The sequence below is a fragment of the Camponotus floridanus genome, unplaced genomic scaffold (genome assembly GCF_003227725.1).
Source record: "Camponotus floridanus strain SB8 unplaced genomic scaffold, Cflo_v7.5 scaffold81, whole genome shotgun sequence".
NCBI classification, from domain to species: domain Eukaryota; kingdom Metazoa; phylum Arthropoda; class Insecta; order Hymenoptera; family Formicidae; genus Camponotus; species Camponotus floridanus.
Window position 1 is genome coordinate 705,191 of NW_020229851.1, and position 18,195 is coordinate 723,385.

The 18,195-nt window shown below is 42.0% G+C and overlaps 2 protein-coding genes across 4 annotated transcripts in view; one reads left to right on the top strand and one right to left on the bottom strand.

Annotated features, from left to right (window-relative positions):
- LOC105256674 overlaps positions 1–17,376 on the top strand; it is a 175,761-nt gene extending 158,385 nt beyond the window's left edge. For both annotated transcript variants that reach the window (XM_011266805.3, XM_020029193.2), the window contains 3 exons: positions 2,650–2,986; positions 4,670–5,335; positions 11,320–17,376. In XM_011266805.3, coding sequence (XP_011265107.1) covers positions 2,650–2,986; positions 4,670–5,335; positions 11,320–11,880 — 1,564 coding nt within the window. In that variant the 3' untranslated portion in view covers positions 11,881–17,376. The remainder of the gene's footprint in view (positions 1–2,649; positions 2,987–4,669; positions 5,336–11,319) is intronic.
- Positions 1–18,195, bottom strand: part of LOC105256678 (autophagy-related protein 16-1) — a 406,486-nt gene that overhangs the window by 223,683 nt on the left and 164,608 nt on the right. The window lies entirely within an intron of this gene.

An 18,195-nucleotide genomic window follows, 5' to 3' on the forward strand; every position in this document is an offset into this window, starting at 1 on the left:
CGCCCGACCGCATAAGACCGCGGTGATTTTTCGACTTTGCCACCGCACGGCGGAGCGCCGGGAATATTGAAATCATAACGTGGCACCCATGAATATTATTCAGGTCTTAAGGCAATATAATCCAAAATCGATGGAGCGACGTGGAATAAATTTGGCGGCTTCACCCTTCGCCGCTCGGGCCTCGCGGGAGCGACTCCCACTCCCCTATCGCCAGTCCGGATACCAGTCCTAGGACAAAGTTTGATTATGATGCCGATTGAGCATCTGAGAATGCTACGGCGAAAAGTCTCTCGTCTGCGATTTTCTTCTCCGTTATTCAGTCCTCCGGATCTTTTCTCTCGAGAAGGGGAAAAAGATGGTAATGATTTCAATGTCTCGGCCAAGTCGAAAAATATTCCGGATTATCCGGTAAATGTTCGACGCGGAAAATACGTAATCCTGGATTATAGAGCGGCCAGAGGTGAAGACGTGATCTCGAGGTACAAAAGAACCGGAGCCGCAATTTTCCTAGACATTCTTGTCTCGAAAGTATGTTGCGTATGTTGAACACGCGTTTACGCGCGCTACATTAAGCGGACGCGAATAGAGGAAGTTGCGGTTGCGACAAGAATGCGACCGCACATGTTCTAATGGGCAGCGCGTTCTATGCCTCTACTCTTAATATCTTCTCGTTTCCCTATCGATTTACAAAATTGCAGACCCGAGAAAACAGATTATAATCATGATAATCTTGATTGTTCGAACGAGTAATCATTTGCTTCGAGAAAATTAGTAAGATTACGAGAGATTAGATGCATCACAGCCATTGTGCAATTTCATAAAATTTAATTTTTGTAAACATACATGTATTTTGTAAAATGCTGCGTTTCTATTAGTAAATTGTCAACGCGCAATATTTCGTTTTAATTAAACCTTGAAGCAACTATCGATATCAAACAATCCAAAATATTGTTGCACTGGCTGTGCACCATGTACAGGAAGATCATGTGATGAATATAAAGAAAGATCCAATAAAAATATGACAAAATATACTGCTCCATTCGGCATATGCAATAAAATACTATCATTTCCCATCGATATGTATAAAGCAATATAAATGTTTACAGAACAATTCTATAGTGACCAGTGTACATATGCAATGCAGGCTCGAGATAAATATTTTTGTAACCACGAATAATTTTTGCCGTTTTATATTTCAAATGTTTCATCATTTCCGGTATTTGTATCGATTTCCGAAATTGATAAAAAAAAAATCTATATTGACCGGCGGCAAAGTTATTCACGGTTACAAAAACATTTTTCCCAGATTTGGATTTTTATTTGTAAATTATTATGTGAAACGAACATCAATTTACTGTCGTTATAACTTAATTAAAATCGAAACATTTATTAATCGCAATTAATTTAAATCAAAAGAACTCCAATTAAATAGGAAATTTTAGTATCGATCGCTCATAGATGTCATCGTATCGTGTTCACATAGTGCCTGAAATATTAATGCAAGCATCGCTTCATCAAATTTAAATTGATCCATAATTATAAGATGAATGGATGTTTAATTTGTCGGAAATTGCTACTCAAATTTGTAGATTATTCTCATCGTTAAAATTTTACAAATATTGGTTCACATCGTAACGCATCTTTCTCTCAATTTATGCCGAATGCACATTATCCACGAGATGCATGTGGTGGGCGCGGAAGAGAGAAATGAAAATAAATCGAGCATATAACATTCTCTTTGTCCCTCTCCTCTTCTCGTTCTAAAAGGAGCATTAATAAATTAGCATCTTCTTAATTGTTTCTTGCTTAGTTTCGTATAGTATCATTAACTACGCATTATTACGGCGCAGTAAAGCGTGGCGGAAAGCAATTATTCTGGCGGACAGACTTCGTGCCGTCGTGTCTCCGCTGCCACTCTGGAAACGAAACCCGGATGCGCGCTCGGATTTGCTCGTGCGTGGGTGTTTTCTTTACAACTTGTGCCTTCCGAGATTAACATGGGTATAATGATTATACGGAGAGCACGTGCGTCCTCTCGTATGTTTTTACATACTGTGAAACGAGCGACGCTGTACATGATGAATAAAACGGATTACATGTCTTTCCTTTATTTTTAACTTCTAAATACCCTGATTTCAATTTTCCGTCTAGACGCGACATATATCAGGCTTATGAAGATTGATATTATATTTGCGTTGGAATAGTTTATATTTAAATGTGTTCAACTATTTTTAAAAGATAATATTTTTTATAATTTGTTAATAAAATATAATTAGAAAATAATTAAAAATAATTAAAAATAAGATATATAATAAAAAATAATTAAAAATAAGATATATAATTAAAAAAATTAGAAAATCGTTAGGGAGATAAAATATTATTGCTATTTGCATTATACATCTGAAAGAAAGATTTTTGTAATCGTGAATAATTTTTCCGATAGTATGGATTATTTATCAGTTTCGGAAATCGAGAAAAGTTTCAGAAATGATAAAAGGTATGAATTATAGAACGAAAGAATTATATACAAGTTTCTCGTGATAATTCTCATGATAATTCTTGTATCAACGAACTTATTTTCTCTGCAAATTGTAGCTCGTAGTTAGCTTTCCAGCAAATTATTTATAAGGATTTTTTTCTGGATTTCAGATCTGCAAATTATGCCAACGCCACCAAGCAATGCGAGCTTTCGGATATGGATAGATTGACGGTTGCCGGTTCAAATGCCTTCCAGACAGCGAAAGGAGTGGATTATTTGGAAAATCATTGCGTGGAAGAGCCAGTGAAACTTTGCGAATTCAAGAAACTGACAGGCCGAATATTGAAAACTGTGGACTCCGTTTATCAGGATGTCGGCACGTCCGATGAATGCCGAGAATTGTGCCTGAATTCGCCATTCCGTTGCCATTCTTATGATTACGGTGATACTGGTGACATGGTCTGCCGTCTCAGTCATCATACCCGTGCCACTCTCTCCGATATTCAGGTAGGAAAAATTTTATAGAGTTTTGTAAAATATTTATAAAAATGTTACGCCAATATTCTGTGATAAGTGAACAATAGTAACACGAAAAAAGGATTTTGACGAATTAACAATGAAATTCTTGCCCCGCGAGAAATAGATACACTCTCTTATCGAGTTTCGATTTACTTGCTTGTGAGCATTTTACGTGATTTAATTTATGGGGAATATTTAAAATAGAATCTCGCGACCACTTCGTTTGCGACCGCGTCGTTTCGCTCATCGTATCGTACTGCGGATTCTTGAAAGGGCCAGTGGGGATTTTCTATAAATGCGATTACTTCGCACACACGCAAACCAGGTTGAACAATCCGCCGAGGGCGCATTCGCGGAAAATCGAGTTTCCATCGCAGACGCTTTCCCTATCGAACTCTCGGATAACACTCGGGTTAGTACGAATCGCGTCCGGTATTCCGAGAGAAAATCAAAAGAAAGATTTAGCGACCACCAATTCATCGGGAATTTGATTAGCGTTTTATACAGGAACAAGTGGTAATGCAATCATTAATCAATTCTGCAAACGAATAATTGTTGTAATGATGTATTTAAATAATATCAAGCGAATTGAAATATCGTATCCACGTTGCGGCATGAATAGTTTATTGGCTATACGAGTTTCATGGATGATTATTCATTCGGAGAGAAGCAAATAATATGTATAATGGAAGGCTGATGGGGATGCATATAGGATCCGTGACTGGTTCCATGAGCGGTTATGCAAGCATCACAGAGACGCATCTCCACAAATATACAAATTAGTAACTGTAGAGATAGGACAAACTGTCAAGAGTATTTATCAGTGCAATATTCGATTAATTTGTTTCATCGAAGAGGGCCATCGAGCTTCGAACGGAAAGCGATAAATAGCGTCATATAAAGCGATTTCGAATAATTCTTTGTAAAGTGACATGCACGTGAATCAGAGCGGATTATCATTTTGCACGATATATAAATGAAAATGCACATGTATGTATATCATTTTGCGATTGATAATTATTGGTTTTCGATATATCAGATAAATGGAAATGCGATGCTTTAGATGTTGAAAATAAAGAGTATGGTTAATTATTTGAACAAATAAATTGTCATTTTATATAATATATTGCATCAGAAATGTGAGAATAAACTCGATAAGATGCAAAATTTGTTAGATGGAGACGCAAAAAATTGAAAGAATTAAAAAGAACATCGGCAGTATTTTCTATATAAAAGCACCAGATACTATACCGTTCCTATTTTACTCACGTTTGCTGTTGAATATTGTAACATATTAATTGCTATGCGCGGACTATATCACTAAAGATCAATACAGTGCGTGGAATTCCGATGCACCCTTTTCGCTCGCGCTGTTCGATTTTTGTCATAAATTCTCTGGGAATTTTTGTGTAAGCCCTATGCAAGCTATCAAAATCTCCCAACCACGTGAAGCGAACAAAATAGAAGAGTGATCAATAAATTGTGGAGTAGCTTCGTGAAGTTTAATTGCGAAACATCCGCGTGCTTCGCGTACTTTGAAATTTATCACTATCGCGCCCGCTATAATTCTTTTAAATTAATACGACAAATCGCATTAATGCGCGATTTACGTCAAACGATATTCGGGGCGTGAGCAATGAGTAACGATCCGAAAATAAACGATAATTTCAGGAACCGTATCTCGATGTACCGGAAGCGTCCACGTACGAATTGAGCTCCTGCTACAATGTGACCATCGATTGCCGCGCCGGCGATATGGTGACCAGAATTCAAACGAGCAAGCTCTTCTACGGCAAGGTGTACGCAAAGGGTTCGCCCAACTCGTGCGTGCAGGACATCAAGGGTGCGCTCGAGTTTGAGCTGCGCATGGCATACGACGACCTCGAGTGTAACATAAGGCAGCAAGGACTCGGCCGTTATTTGAACGACGTGGTTATCCAACATCACGACACTATCGTCACCAGTTCTGATCTCGGACTGGCTGTGACCTGTCAGTACGACCTCACTAACAAGACCGTGTCTAATGAAGTCGACCTCGGCGTGCACGGCGACATCACGCCCGCGTTGTCGGAGGAGGTGATCGTCGACTCACCGAACGTCGCCATGAAGATTACCGATCGCAGCGGAAACGAGGCCATCCCATCGGCCGAAGTCGGCGACCCTCTGGCGCTCAAATTCGAGATCCTCGATCCCAACAGCCCGTACGAGATCTTCGTTCGTGAGCTAGTCGCCATGGACGGTGTCGACTCGAGCGAAATCGTTCTAATTGATTCCGACGGCTGCCCTACCGATCACGTCATCATGGGACCACTTTACAAATCGGCCACCACCGGCAAGGTAAGTCTCGACATATTCTAATTCTGCGATAACAATCATTAAACGAGACAAGTCCTTTAATCTCGATAAATATGCAATCGGGAAATAAATAATCGCCGAGCGATGCAAATAGATGCGATTTTACTTTTCTTAAATGAACATAGCGCTGCCGGCAATGAAAAACTATTTCCAACCAAGTAAATGTAGTCGGCACACTTGCGCTAAATGTCCCTCTTGGCACCGTTCTAACAAGAACGTCTTGGTACTCGATCATCTCGCGCGTCGCAGCTGTAAGCGGATGCGAAGTGCAATAAAGGAAGAACTGCGGGAGCAAAAACTATCATTTTATAGAACCGCGGGCAGATATGATATCGTATATACGCGCGGCTGCCTCGCATCTTTTATATATATACGATAAATATTGATATATTATATATTAATTTGACGCTGGTATTATATATTAATTTGACAGCTGAAAACGACAAGGCCTCGAGATGATCGAGATGATTGACGCCGATAATGTCGATGCTTGTCGACGTCTTGAGAAACGCGCCACGTGCGTTCTACCCCTCGAAATACGCGGGGCTGAGTGGGAAAAAGGCGAGAGATGGAAGCGGGCACGAGTCAACCGGTCGATTTGACTTCAGGCTAGTCTGGCAACGATCATTACTTTCGCGTGTTCCATAATAGGGAGCGTAAGATTACCCCCGGTGCTGAGTTCGAGCTTAAGAGCGGGATTCATTCGATCATCATTCGTATCCTTCGTTATTTCGATTTTCATCGATAACTTGACGGGCATCGCAAAGGTAACTTTTATCCGAGTACGCTTAAATAATTGAATACATTGTTGTCGCGCGAGTTCCCGGCGAGATCCGTCTTACGTGAGGTTGAAAAAAAAAAAAGAAAAAGATGGAAAGGAGAAAGAAAAATATATTCGCAGATGACGCGTATATACATGATTGAGAACAGACGTTCTTCCATTCAAATATACGAAGATGGATCATTAAATAATGGAACGTACCGGTTCAAAACGACCGAGCTCGTGGAGCTGATTATTACTTCCGCGTTTTCCGCATAAGGTAACACGCGAATTGACTTTGCGATCCCATTAGATCGTGCGAAAAAATAGTTTAATCCTCTCTCTTTTCTTCGCAACGCGTGAAGTATCGTGGGTGAGCCGGAGCGAAAACGCATTAGAGCGGAAGTACAATAATTCTTACGCGGTTAATAGGTAGGCGATTGCCACGTATATGACCTCGATAGACCAATTACACATATACCGCTCGTACATTTTGCACCGTGACTTGCACGATGTAACGTCAGGAGCGCGCGCAGGAGGCAGAGCAAGAAATACGATTCCGCGGTGCATCGGAGCACATTAATAAACCTGTAAAAATGTTTCCCGATAATTCGAGTATTCGTTCTTACATTCCGTCCGAGGAGAGTCCGGCTTTTCCAATTACATTTTCTTTCGCATCGAGACAAGTAACGCGGAAATGCGAGGCGAGAGTTTTCTTTGGCCACGTTGCTCGAGACGCAACATTCGACCAGCTGTGGCCTCCGTAGACCGCGCGGATGATGCTTGGTGCGTCGATGAGTAAAACAAACGGATCGTTACGATGGTGGCAGGTAGGAACGGGCGTCGGAGCGAAGGTGGAGCAATAAGAGGCACACGGCCTCGTTAACTCGTCGTTCCACATCATTTGCTCGCGCGAACACGGCCGCGGAGCAATATCGCTTTATTAGAAAGTAATAACAGTCGCGGTAGAAACAAAGAGTAAATTTATATACCGGGATATATATGTACGTAAGACGCCAAGTATCAAGATATATCATCCAGCCGTTCCTGTATCAAGCGTCGTACGGCACCCTTTTCCGGTTTCGAACGTGCACACCGTGTTGCCTGATCTCGTTTCCTGACCGTGCTTGATCACGAGAGTTAACCCCATTTCCTGTCGAGATACGAGACTAGAGATCTCTTGCTGAATTTGGTCGAGCGGACAAAAATATGAGGAAAGTCTTTCGCTATATTCAATTTTTATGTCTCTCTCTCTCTCTTTCTCCCTCTTTTTCTCTCTCGTTTAATCAAATAGGAAAAGGAATGGGCGTGTTTGTAAATTTTAATCTGCAGAAACGTAATGTAACTCGAAGAAATTGCATCAACATGTATAATCGCTCGTGCCGTATATTATCCGTATGCACCTCTATTTACCCGTCGACCAGCATGAGTGATAAAACGCCTGAGACAACTTTGATATACGTCGTGCTATCAGCTATCAATAATCTCCGCCTTTTGCAATAGTATGTCGTCATTATAGATTTGGTAATAAATGCTCGCAACATTGATTCTTGGTAAACGAGGGGCATCGTTTGACCCGAGATATATCGATAGCAGGAAGTTACTTGTTGATTCTTTGTCTTTCTTAATATCTGGGAAGCTGAAAGGCCTTTCCTCCCTCGTAATCGCGGAACGAGCTATAATAATAAATGACTAATAATTAATTATTACCAAGAACACTAGGTAGTATTTACGTTATTTCAAAGTTGATAAAAATATTTATGATGTATCGATTACTATTACAATGATAAATTACCTAAGACTTAATATCGTGATTAATGCAATTATTCCAAGTACACATAAATTAATTAAAGCATTGAAAGCTATCACACATTAGAAAATTAAATATGGAATGGAATCCAAGATTTAACGTGTCTCTGTCTTTTATTAGATAAAACTATTTTAGTAAGTGTAAGAGAAAAATTATCAAGTTTTGTCCAACTTATCGGAAAATATAAATTTCTATTTCTATTCTATTAATACAACACATTTCACACATACATAATTTCTTACATACACAAAAATCTAATTGTTCGTGCCATTAAAACATCATTTTCTATATAAATGTCTGTCTGCATAAATGTGAGAAATCCTGCAATAAACGCGTCGCGAAAAAGAACGAACAATCCGTTGAATTTTATTAATCCTAGATCGAAAACAGAAAGAGAAATGATGGTTGTCAGGGGAAGCTCCATGGGATGCAGCATTGCGTCCCGTCTCTAACCAGAATTTGCCAAAAGTTCGGCTTTCCGGTATGTCCGTCACGTAACCGGGCTGCGCTACGAGGCTCTCTTCCATTTCGCAACCGGTTTGAATGAAATTGGAAACATTTCTCAACCGCCGTACACCACACATCTGTGTACGTAAACTCGTACGGAAGCGCGTACGTACCTATGTATGTTAAGACTAACCGGAAGGATGAGGAGGATGAAGAAAGGATGAAGGGGAGGAGAGAGAGAGAGGGGAGGGGGGGAGGGGGAGGAAGAGCCCGCGGCCGACTTATAAGGCAGACAGGAGGATCAAGTTGAGCCGCGCCGTAAAAGCGCGGGCGCGATACTTACGATCTGACTGATCTGCCGCGGTACATTTATGACGGTCCTCCCCTTCTCCCCCCCCCCCGTCCTTTCTTTCTCGTCCTTTCCCATCGCCGACGTCGTTCCCGCTGAAGGAGACTTATCGTCGGCGCGCACCAGATGCCGCGGATACAGCCCGTGTTTCTTTCCCCGGCGTCTAGCTATACATATCTCTCTCTTTTTCCCCTCTCGGACTCGCGTCCCCGGGCTTTTCTCCACCCTTCTCTCTTCGCCTCCCTTCGATCTCCTTTTACGCTCTTCTTCTCCCCGCTTCTCGGATGCAACCATTCGCTCGGCGGGCTTTTCCCCCGCGGAGAATGGACCTTCCGCTACTCTTTCTGCGCGGGATGACGTTGGGTTAATAAAGTTCCGCTCGTTCCACTAGACGCGCAGCGCGGGCAAAGAAACGGCTAAATGAAGCTGTACGTGGAACGAAGCATATTTTAATGTCTTACTTCCCGCCGATAATATACGTGCTTGGTGTGTAAATACGATGAACTTGGTAATGCGCCGTAGAAACCAGTTTTCGACGTGTACGCGAGGAACGTGGCGCTAACCCTTGCGTATCCCAAGTCTTTCACGGTTTCGAGAGGAGAATGGATCGGGAAAGGAAGGAAACGCTTGACCACCGCGACCTTGCAAATGATCTGAATGAAGAGGAATCAATGATGCGCGTTATACACGTGCAACGCCGGCCGCTATGAATACATTACGTCCGATGTTTCCTGGCGAAGCGATCATCACGAGTCTATTTCACGGACAATAACGAGCGAACACGGGCGATTATCGTACGTTCGTTTTATAATGTAGAGAAGAGTCTCTATTATAATAATATATATACTTCTTCAATATCCGCTAAATCAATTTCGCAGCGTCAAGAAGCGGCGAAAGAAGGAGAAAAAATTTTTTTTTTCCGCGCAAATATAACTGTAATAGAATATGGACGAATAAAAAAGATTTTAACGGATAGGTTCGCTTGTCGCGAGAAAATAGGAATTGCAGTGATGCGCTTAGTCGCACCATTTGCCAGGACGGATATATGCGCGCTCTAATGGCGCGCGTAAAAGCGGGTACTTGGACTGTTTTTCATGTCATAATCCCCTATAATTGCCGTTATATGGCCTTACCTAATAAAGAGCAATAAAATTGGACGCAGCTGCTGCGAAAAACCAGTTTGAAGCAATCATCTCTTACGCATATTGCGTGTGACGGCCGACGCCCGCCGACTTACGCGATATCCCCTGATGCATCCGCATTCTGTATACATATATATTATCTTTCTTTTGTAAAAGCTTGTTGTTGTTGTTTCTTCCTGGACTGCCTGCACGCTTACGACACCTCATCGTGAGTGAAATCACGTCGTTGGCGACTTTGGGATACAGTTGAAAATTTATATGGGAGCGACATATGGATAAGATTATTCCAGGATCCTGCGAACGACGGACCGCCCATGTCGGAATTCCAGAATTAATGCGACATAGCTTAGTCGAGTCGACGGCACCGACGTTGCGTATGAATTACGAGTGTGCGAAATAAAAAGGAGGACCAAAAAAAAAGGAAGACACTCGCGCTTCGCGGCTACGTTGATTACATTTGTTATTGTTGGGCAGTTCCTAACTTCGTGAAAAAAAAGTTGGGAAAAAATCTGACATTTCGGAATCCGACGCAAACACCTCTCTCAGTTAACATCGGCGCTTGATGGCATTTTAATTTGTTTCTTGCCAGCAATGAAAAAAGCGCAGAAATTGTATACGCAGAGCTAGCAGGATAATAAAGAGCGACGAAAGAGAAGAAGTGACGAGGAGACGCGCCGCAAATCTCATAATATTGGCGCTGTAGTTTGCTAACGGTATGCGAGAGCTCGGTAAAAGCGCCTTCCCCTACCCTCCTCCCTTCCCCCTCGAAAGGCGAAATCGTTGCGTTTCGAGCAGCCATTCGGCACAGGTGTTTATGTATTATCCGAACGACAGGTAACGGCGTGAAACAATTGGTTACGTGACTTGCAGTCCGTCGAAAGAGACCCCGATGGAGTACGAGCAAGTTCGTTTTATTACATTCCACGTATCGAATTCTCTTGCTTCTGTGAAATATATTTACTGCGCTAAATATACTGCGCTAAATATACTGCGCTATACTGCCAAAAATTAAAAGCGAAAATTACAATGTTCATTTACCGATTATTATTACTGACACAGCTGAATTTCTCATTCGTTTATAAAAACTCGAGATAAAAGATCTCTCGTAAAAAATTTCATAAATAAATTCATTTACAGAAACTGTGGTTTAATTAAATGGATGAAACATGGATATAAATACTGTCTTTTTAATTTGTGCACTTTAAGAAGAGCTTAATAATAATTTTTCGCTATTCAGACAACAGAATTCAATTAATATAATTGGTCCGAAACATTTATATCTCGTGACATTGCATTGAAAAAATTGATCCCTCATATTTAAACATAAAACATCGTCGTTTGCTTCGCTAATAAAGCCTACGATACTTTTGTCTCAGTAATCCTTTTTCATTCGTCTAAGTTACTCATTAAATTCTTAAACCACTTATCGCCTTTCTTCTTTCTGTGCTTCCATTACAGATACTGCTGTCGCATTTCGATGCCTTCAAGTTCCCGAGTTCGGAAGTGGTACAATTTCGCGCTCTGGTCACTCCGTGTATGCCGACCTGCGAGCCGGTGCAGTGCGATCAGCAGGAGACGACTGGTGAGTTACGCTCGGTGATCTCCTTCGGCAGACGCCGCCGTCGTCGTTCGACTGACGCCGCTTCCCAGAGCCGCGAGGACCTCCTTTTGGTGCAGTCTATTCAGATCACGGACAAGTTCGGCTTCGAGCGTGACGGTAAGTTATCGAACGCCTCCGCGACGAGGGACACCGTTTTCATCGAAAGCGAGGACATATCATCGACGATGGGCATGTGCATCAACCTGGGCGAGGCTATCATTGCCGGCACGATCTTCCTTGTCGCCCAGATTGCCATCATAGCGGCGTGGACCTTTACCTGGCAGCGACGCCGACAGATGCTAAAGCATCAGGAAGCGCTCTCGGTCTCCGTGTCCGTGCCTGGAATGCATTCCATGCCGGGTCGCACCGACAGTCTTTGTAAGTTGTACGACGCCGGATACTCCGGACGTCGCTTCTGAATGGCTTCCCCTCTCATCCGATATCAATCGTCAATCTCGTCTTCCTGCGTAAAAATCGCTATTACGAATCTTGGGCTGACTCTTCGCACGTGAACGTGAGCTTTTTTCAACTCGTGTCCCGGAGAGACTCGCGCGCGTGTCACGGTTCTCGAAAGCGATCAGCAGATAACCACTTTCACACCTCTCACTTTAAATCCCTCTCCGGAATTCGGATGAACGCTACTTTGCTATATATATATAAAATATATATATATACATCAAACTTCTCTATGAGTGTACCGTGTTGCGAGATTGCAGCCAATATACGTAGCTTTTAGTGGAGTATGGCCTTTACCACCCACGCTTATCTTGTAGTCGGGTGGAAGCTTTGCAGAAGCGTTCTACTAATTCCAATTAGATTAGATGGATCACGGAGTCTGTTGAACGCATCGGGTCGGAAGACCGATCGTTTTGATCAGAAACAAGAAAATAATCGCTACCCATTCATATATGAATATTTTTGCATCCACATATCACTGCATTAGATACTCTATTACATACGCATATTCTTTTTTCTATTTCTCCAACTTCATTTCCTCGCAGTTAGCAGCATAAGAAAACCGATCAATTTCGTGATATCACTTAATCCAAGTTGTTTCCACGCTCATCTTCCCGGACGGAACAACACAATTATACATTCGCATATGCACACGTGCTGATAATAATACCGGCGGAATTGCCGAATGGAATAATTAGCACAATTGCGCTTGATTACTTGCTAGCTGTCGCTTATTGAGGCACAAATATCAGTGTTTCTCGATCGGTATTCCTAGCCAAGGTCGCGGCGTAACGAATCGTACCGAATGTATCATCAATCTCGTCGTTCTGTCTTTGAAGCGGCCGGTTATTTCGTGGAAGGAGCAAGACTGCAATTACGATCCGTACCGGCAACCTTTAATTAACGTGACGTTCAATGTCTAAGCGACCTTCGTGCGTATGCGTATCCCGGTTCAAGTCGTCGAAAGTCGAAGGGGACGTTTCTTAGAGGCAGATTGAATGGCCGCGATACAAGGGAAAGGAGAAAAAAAGAAGAGGAAACGTCTCGTAATATCGCGCCGATATTTAATCCGTATCTGATCGCGGACCGGCATACCGAGAATCACACGCCTCGCGCCGTGGCTAAATCGATTTCTTACGTTGTTCCGTGATGAAAGTGGCGATCTCGCCACACCTCTTCCGTCGATAAGTAGTTGATAATGTAACGGCGCAAAAATTCAGCCGCGAAGAGAGTAATCGATTTCGCGCGCGAATTTGGTCGGTTTCTTGCGCCCGCGTGTAGACCATCTCTTTCTTCTTCGCTACGGCTTGCCCTCACAAAGCGCTTTTACCGTCCCTTCTTTTCGCGAGGTGACGCGACGTGACGTGATGCGAGACATCTCTCAGCACACTACGGCTCTATAGATGACGGAAGCGGACATGTACTCGCTGCGTCGGGTAGGCTACCGGTTCTGGCCTCTAATTAGCATTGGGAATTGGGCATAATTATGCAGATGTGTAGGACATCTACGGTACGGCGCGACGAGGAGATCGGGCGACGAATTAAGCACGGGGATGAAAGAGGAAGAAGGGATTGAGACGGAACGAGAAACGGTAGGATCAAAACGTGCTGAGCTCGGTGAAGAGGGTAGAAGGTACGCGCGCAAAGGGGTTGGCGGAAGGTTAATTGCCTCTTGTGGTGTCTCGGGGTTAAGCTAAGCTTGTGGGGGTAACACTTGATGGGGTTGAGTCTAGCTTCCGGAGTAAAGGAGAGCGAGAGAGAGGAAGAGAGGGAGGACAGGAGAGGGGGAGAGAGAGAGCACAGAATCACATCAAGGATAGCCATCTCTCTATACCGGAGCCACGTAACCTCGGTTTCTGACTTAACCTTAGCCATATCCCTTATCCTTAGTCATCTTGTGGCGGCCAGGTTAATTTACATCGTAACACGTGAGCTTATCAATCTAGATTGACCCATTAGAATTGAAAGAAAGTATCAAAAATTGTTTCCTTGGTACGAGTGAAACAACATTCCCCGTACTGGTTACGTATTGATAAGCAATAGAATAATGCGCTCTATTGGTTCGCAATTTTATCGACGGATAGCTTGAGAAAATTCTAAAGGACAATGCCGCAACGATAATGTCAAACACAGAAAAATCCAGTTCGTGACAGTTATTCGTGACATTTTTATGTAACCTGTAAATAAAATGTATTTTCCAAATTTGCGTTATTTTCGCGGCAAGTTATAAAGAAAGAAAGAGAAAAAAATATCAGTTTTTAGGTGATATAAAATATTTCAAAGTTTCTAATCAAATATGTAACATACAGATTGTCAATTTATATTTTAATGTCCGTGTATAATATTTTATAACAACGATTGAAATAATTGATTAATTTTGACGTTCAGATTTTATCTTGCTTTAAAATGTGTAAAATGGAACGAAAAAAGGATGAAAATTAGCATCGACAGTGCGTGTAATACATTATAGAACAAAGAAATACAAATCGAATAACTGTGCCAGCAGTGCCTTATCGATTTCACCAAAGCATACAAGGCGGGCTCAGAGAGATCGGATTAATTGAGAAACTTGAGGATTAAAATACACTCGTTAAGACAAACACGGGCCGTGAGAGAGACGAAATGAAAGCTTCCAATCGTTCTGAAGTGTTTGCATTACAGTTAACCGAACTTTGAATTGTTCTGATGTTTGACGTTTACTTATGGCATGGTGAAGATTCGCGTACCTCGAATCCTGCTTTTATTCATACGCATCGAAGCCGTTATGTATGCAAACAACGATCGTGTTTGCTCGCAACAAAATTTTATCTAATGCTATCCAATAAGTACTCGCTCCGTTAGATTGTTCAATAATCGTGGAATCAATTTAGAAAATTTCAACAATTTTTCGACGCGAGCGAGACAATTTCCACCGACACTTGTTTCCCATCTAATAAACCACGCGTTTGCCGCACGTGTAACTCACTATTAACGTTTAGCGGTCACTAACGCAACGACAATAGCCAAAATTGAACGAAAAAGGATGCGCAGGGACAGCAATTGCGCGTATGTTTTGTCCATCTGGAATTTCACTGCACGCTTTAATTATTGGATCTAATTGCCGTGGATATTGCTAGGCTTTGCCCGTAGTTGAGCGAGACCGCTGGAGCGTCGACACCGAACCAAATGGAATTTCGACCCTTAAATCAAGCACTATTGATTCCGCGAAGCACGACGCGAGGCAACAATCGAAATGCAGAAAACATAAGCGGGACCAATGTTTTTCCGGTGTATTTTCGCGAGGCGCGGTTTAATTGCTTTCGCATTAAGAACGTAAGGAGTACGCCGATGTTCGTATCGCTCTTACGCGGGCGCGACTTGATCGATAATCTTCCTTTCCGCTTCGCTGCTGCTTCTACGCGCGACCCGCTTGATATAAGTATATAAATACAAGTAAATATAAATATATAAAAATATAAATATAAATATATATACACGTATACATATACACGATGATAAACATGCCAACGAAGGTGCCTACGCGTACAGTAAGTGATGCGACACGCATATAACGCGACTTTATCTATCTTTTTGTCATTTTTATTTTTTTTCTTTTGAAAGATAACCCTTGAATTATATGGATTTACATTTAAGAATTTTTGCGCTAACGCTGCAGTAGTATATCCAACCTGCTTGTGGTGAGAGGGTAGAGCCAATTTTATACATGTTCGACGATATTTGTACGGACGCACAATTTGAAACGTGGTGTTGCGCGCGCGAACGCGCGCACTGCGCTCATGCGTGCGCGAATGCGCTCGAGGCGCAAACGTGCGCGTGCGGTCGCTCCGCGCAACGCTTTTAGCGATGTAATTTCAACAACGTATATATGAGCGTATGGAGTGGCGCAAGAAAAATCTGACAATTCTTCGCCTCGCCTGCGAGAAGCGGTCTCCGACCGGAGACGCCGAGTGCGGAAAGAGATCAAGTTGTCTCTGGTATAAAATACGGGAACTCGCTGGAATAGATCCTAAGTCATTACTCTTCACATGGGCGAAGATGTGCAAGATTTTCTCGCGCCACCTCGTAGACAACAAGCGTTTCGAGTATAACACGATAACGAATGTGTGAGCACTTTTCATCGACTTGATCGAACTTTATATGCGCGACACGCGCGTCATGCCCATGTCGCTCTTGACGTTTGATCCAACTCAATGGAAACTGCCGAGTACGCGAAGAGTTGTAAGGACTATCATTAATTAATTAATTGTCTTACATTTAATGCGTATACGATAAAAGGAGCAATCATGTTTCATCAATATAATAACATAATTAAGATTAAGTTAACGCGCCCGCGGTCTTGGCGCTATGAGATCGAGACCGCGGAAGGCAATTGCGCGAAGGAAAGATAATATTGGGCTCGAGGACGATCACTTCTCTCGATGATATCAACGCGCCTGCAATTCCGAATGGCCGACTCGGGTAGCCGCGAGCAATTCAACGCGGTCGGCGTCGTCGTCTGCGTTTCTGCGTACAAGTACCACTTGCTTCTTCTTCATCTCCTTCTTCCGTCCATTCCCCATCCCCTCCGTCCCTATCGTCCATCTTAATGAGGATTATGTTTATGCCTCGTACTTTTTTTTTTTTTTTTTACCAAGAGTATCCACGAGTTTGTAGAGATGTCGGTGCTTGTCCTCGAGCCTGAGGTGCGCGCCTGCTCTGTCGTAAGCTCGGGAAGCTCGAGTCTGTTCTGTACCATGACAAGCGTGTATTTCTGCTTTTTCCGCGTCCTATACATCTTCCTTTCCACCCCCGCCATTCAGCCCCCTATTCCATTCTTTCGTTTTCCCTTCCTCCCTGTCATTCATTCGCCTTCACCCCCCCCCCGATCCTCCCGTCTCCTCTCCCCGTCCTCCCCCGCCCCCTGCTGCCGAGAGTGCGCGTCGCCTCTCGCAAAATTAAACCATTTTCATTGGTGAACACATACGTCACGTACAGAACTTACCCGACGATCGCGAGCGTCCTTATATGTTATATCCGCGCACCAGCATTAATCGCTTATTTATTTTTTACGTTAACGTATATTGCCCTTCAAGAATACTCGTACCCTATCACGCCTATTTTTTTTCCCCTGCCCATACACGACCGGCATACTAACTACCGTTTTAATAATACACCCGTCACACCAGCCACGCACTCAAACTGCTATGTAATTTAACGAATCACTTTGCTGACGTTAAACGTAATGCGTGCGTGTTTCTAATTAATTTCCATTTTTTTCTACATTATCAAGACGTATCTTTCTCCGAACGTCGTATATGTCAGTACCGTAACACACACGTTGTACATAGCATATATGGTACAGAGAAAATAAACTCATTTTATAACGAAAATCGTTGTTTTCTTTCACGTATGGAGCCTCGTCCTTCATGTGCAACTTTCCGCTAGGATATAAGGTACAACGTTGGATTCCACCGACACTAGATTTCTACGCAAGAAAGATCCTTGGGATGACTCGCGCAGGCAGAGAAAAGATTTGCGATGAGAAAGTAGTTACTGCCTGTGACAGGTTTGGGCGCCCAAACAATCGTTGAAAATGAATGATAATGATCGAATGATAATAAGCCATCTATCGTTTAGCGAATTATTTTCACATGTATATAGCAAATTTTTAAAACTGAGTATATTGTTAATCACTGGCTAATCAATCCGACGCAAATCCAACAAATTATCCACTCAATCTTTCATCGTAGGAAACAAGAATAATTATTTCTTCAACAAGTATAGTGGAAATAAATTGGTAAATATTTGATAAATGAATACATTGATCAACATATCGTACATTCTACAGTGCAAAGTAGAAAATTAAATGCCTTTAATTATGACAAATAATTCGTCTAACGTTTGATAATAAATATTTTACCTCTTAAAAATATACATTTATATTTTATAATATATAAAAACAAAAAGAGGAGATATTAATGCAACTTTTTATTACAAGGACAATTATTTGTCAAATTATAATAAACAATTTTCAATACTTAACATAAATATTAAAATAGAAATAAACCTTGTTTGTTAGAGTATTTTATATTTATTAATTCCTTGAACACAAATACGCATACATACTCAAGAAATTCATTTTCTTACTATATAACTAACTATATACTAACACGTAGCATATCATATTTCATGTAAAATAATATATAATTTCAAAATGAGGTGCCTCAAACTTGAAATTCGTGTACGTGGTTAGCTTATGATAGCTACGCAACAATAACTAACAATCGATATTTCATACA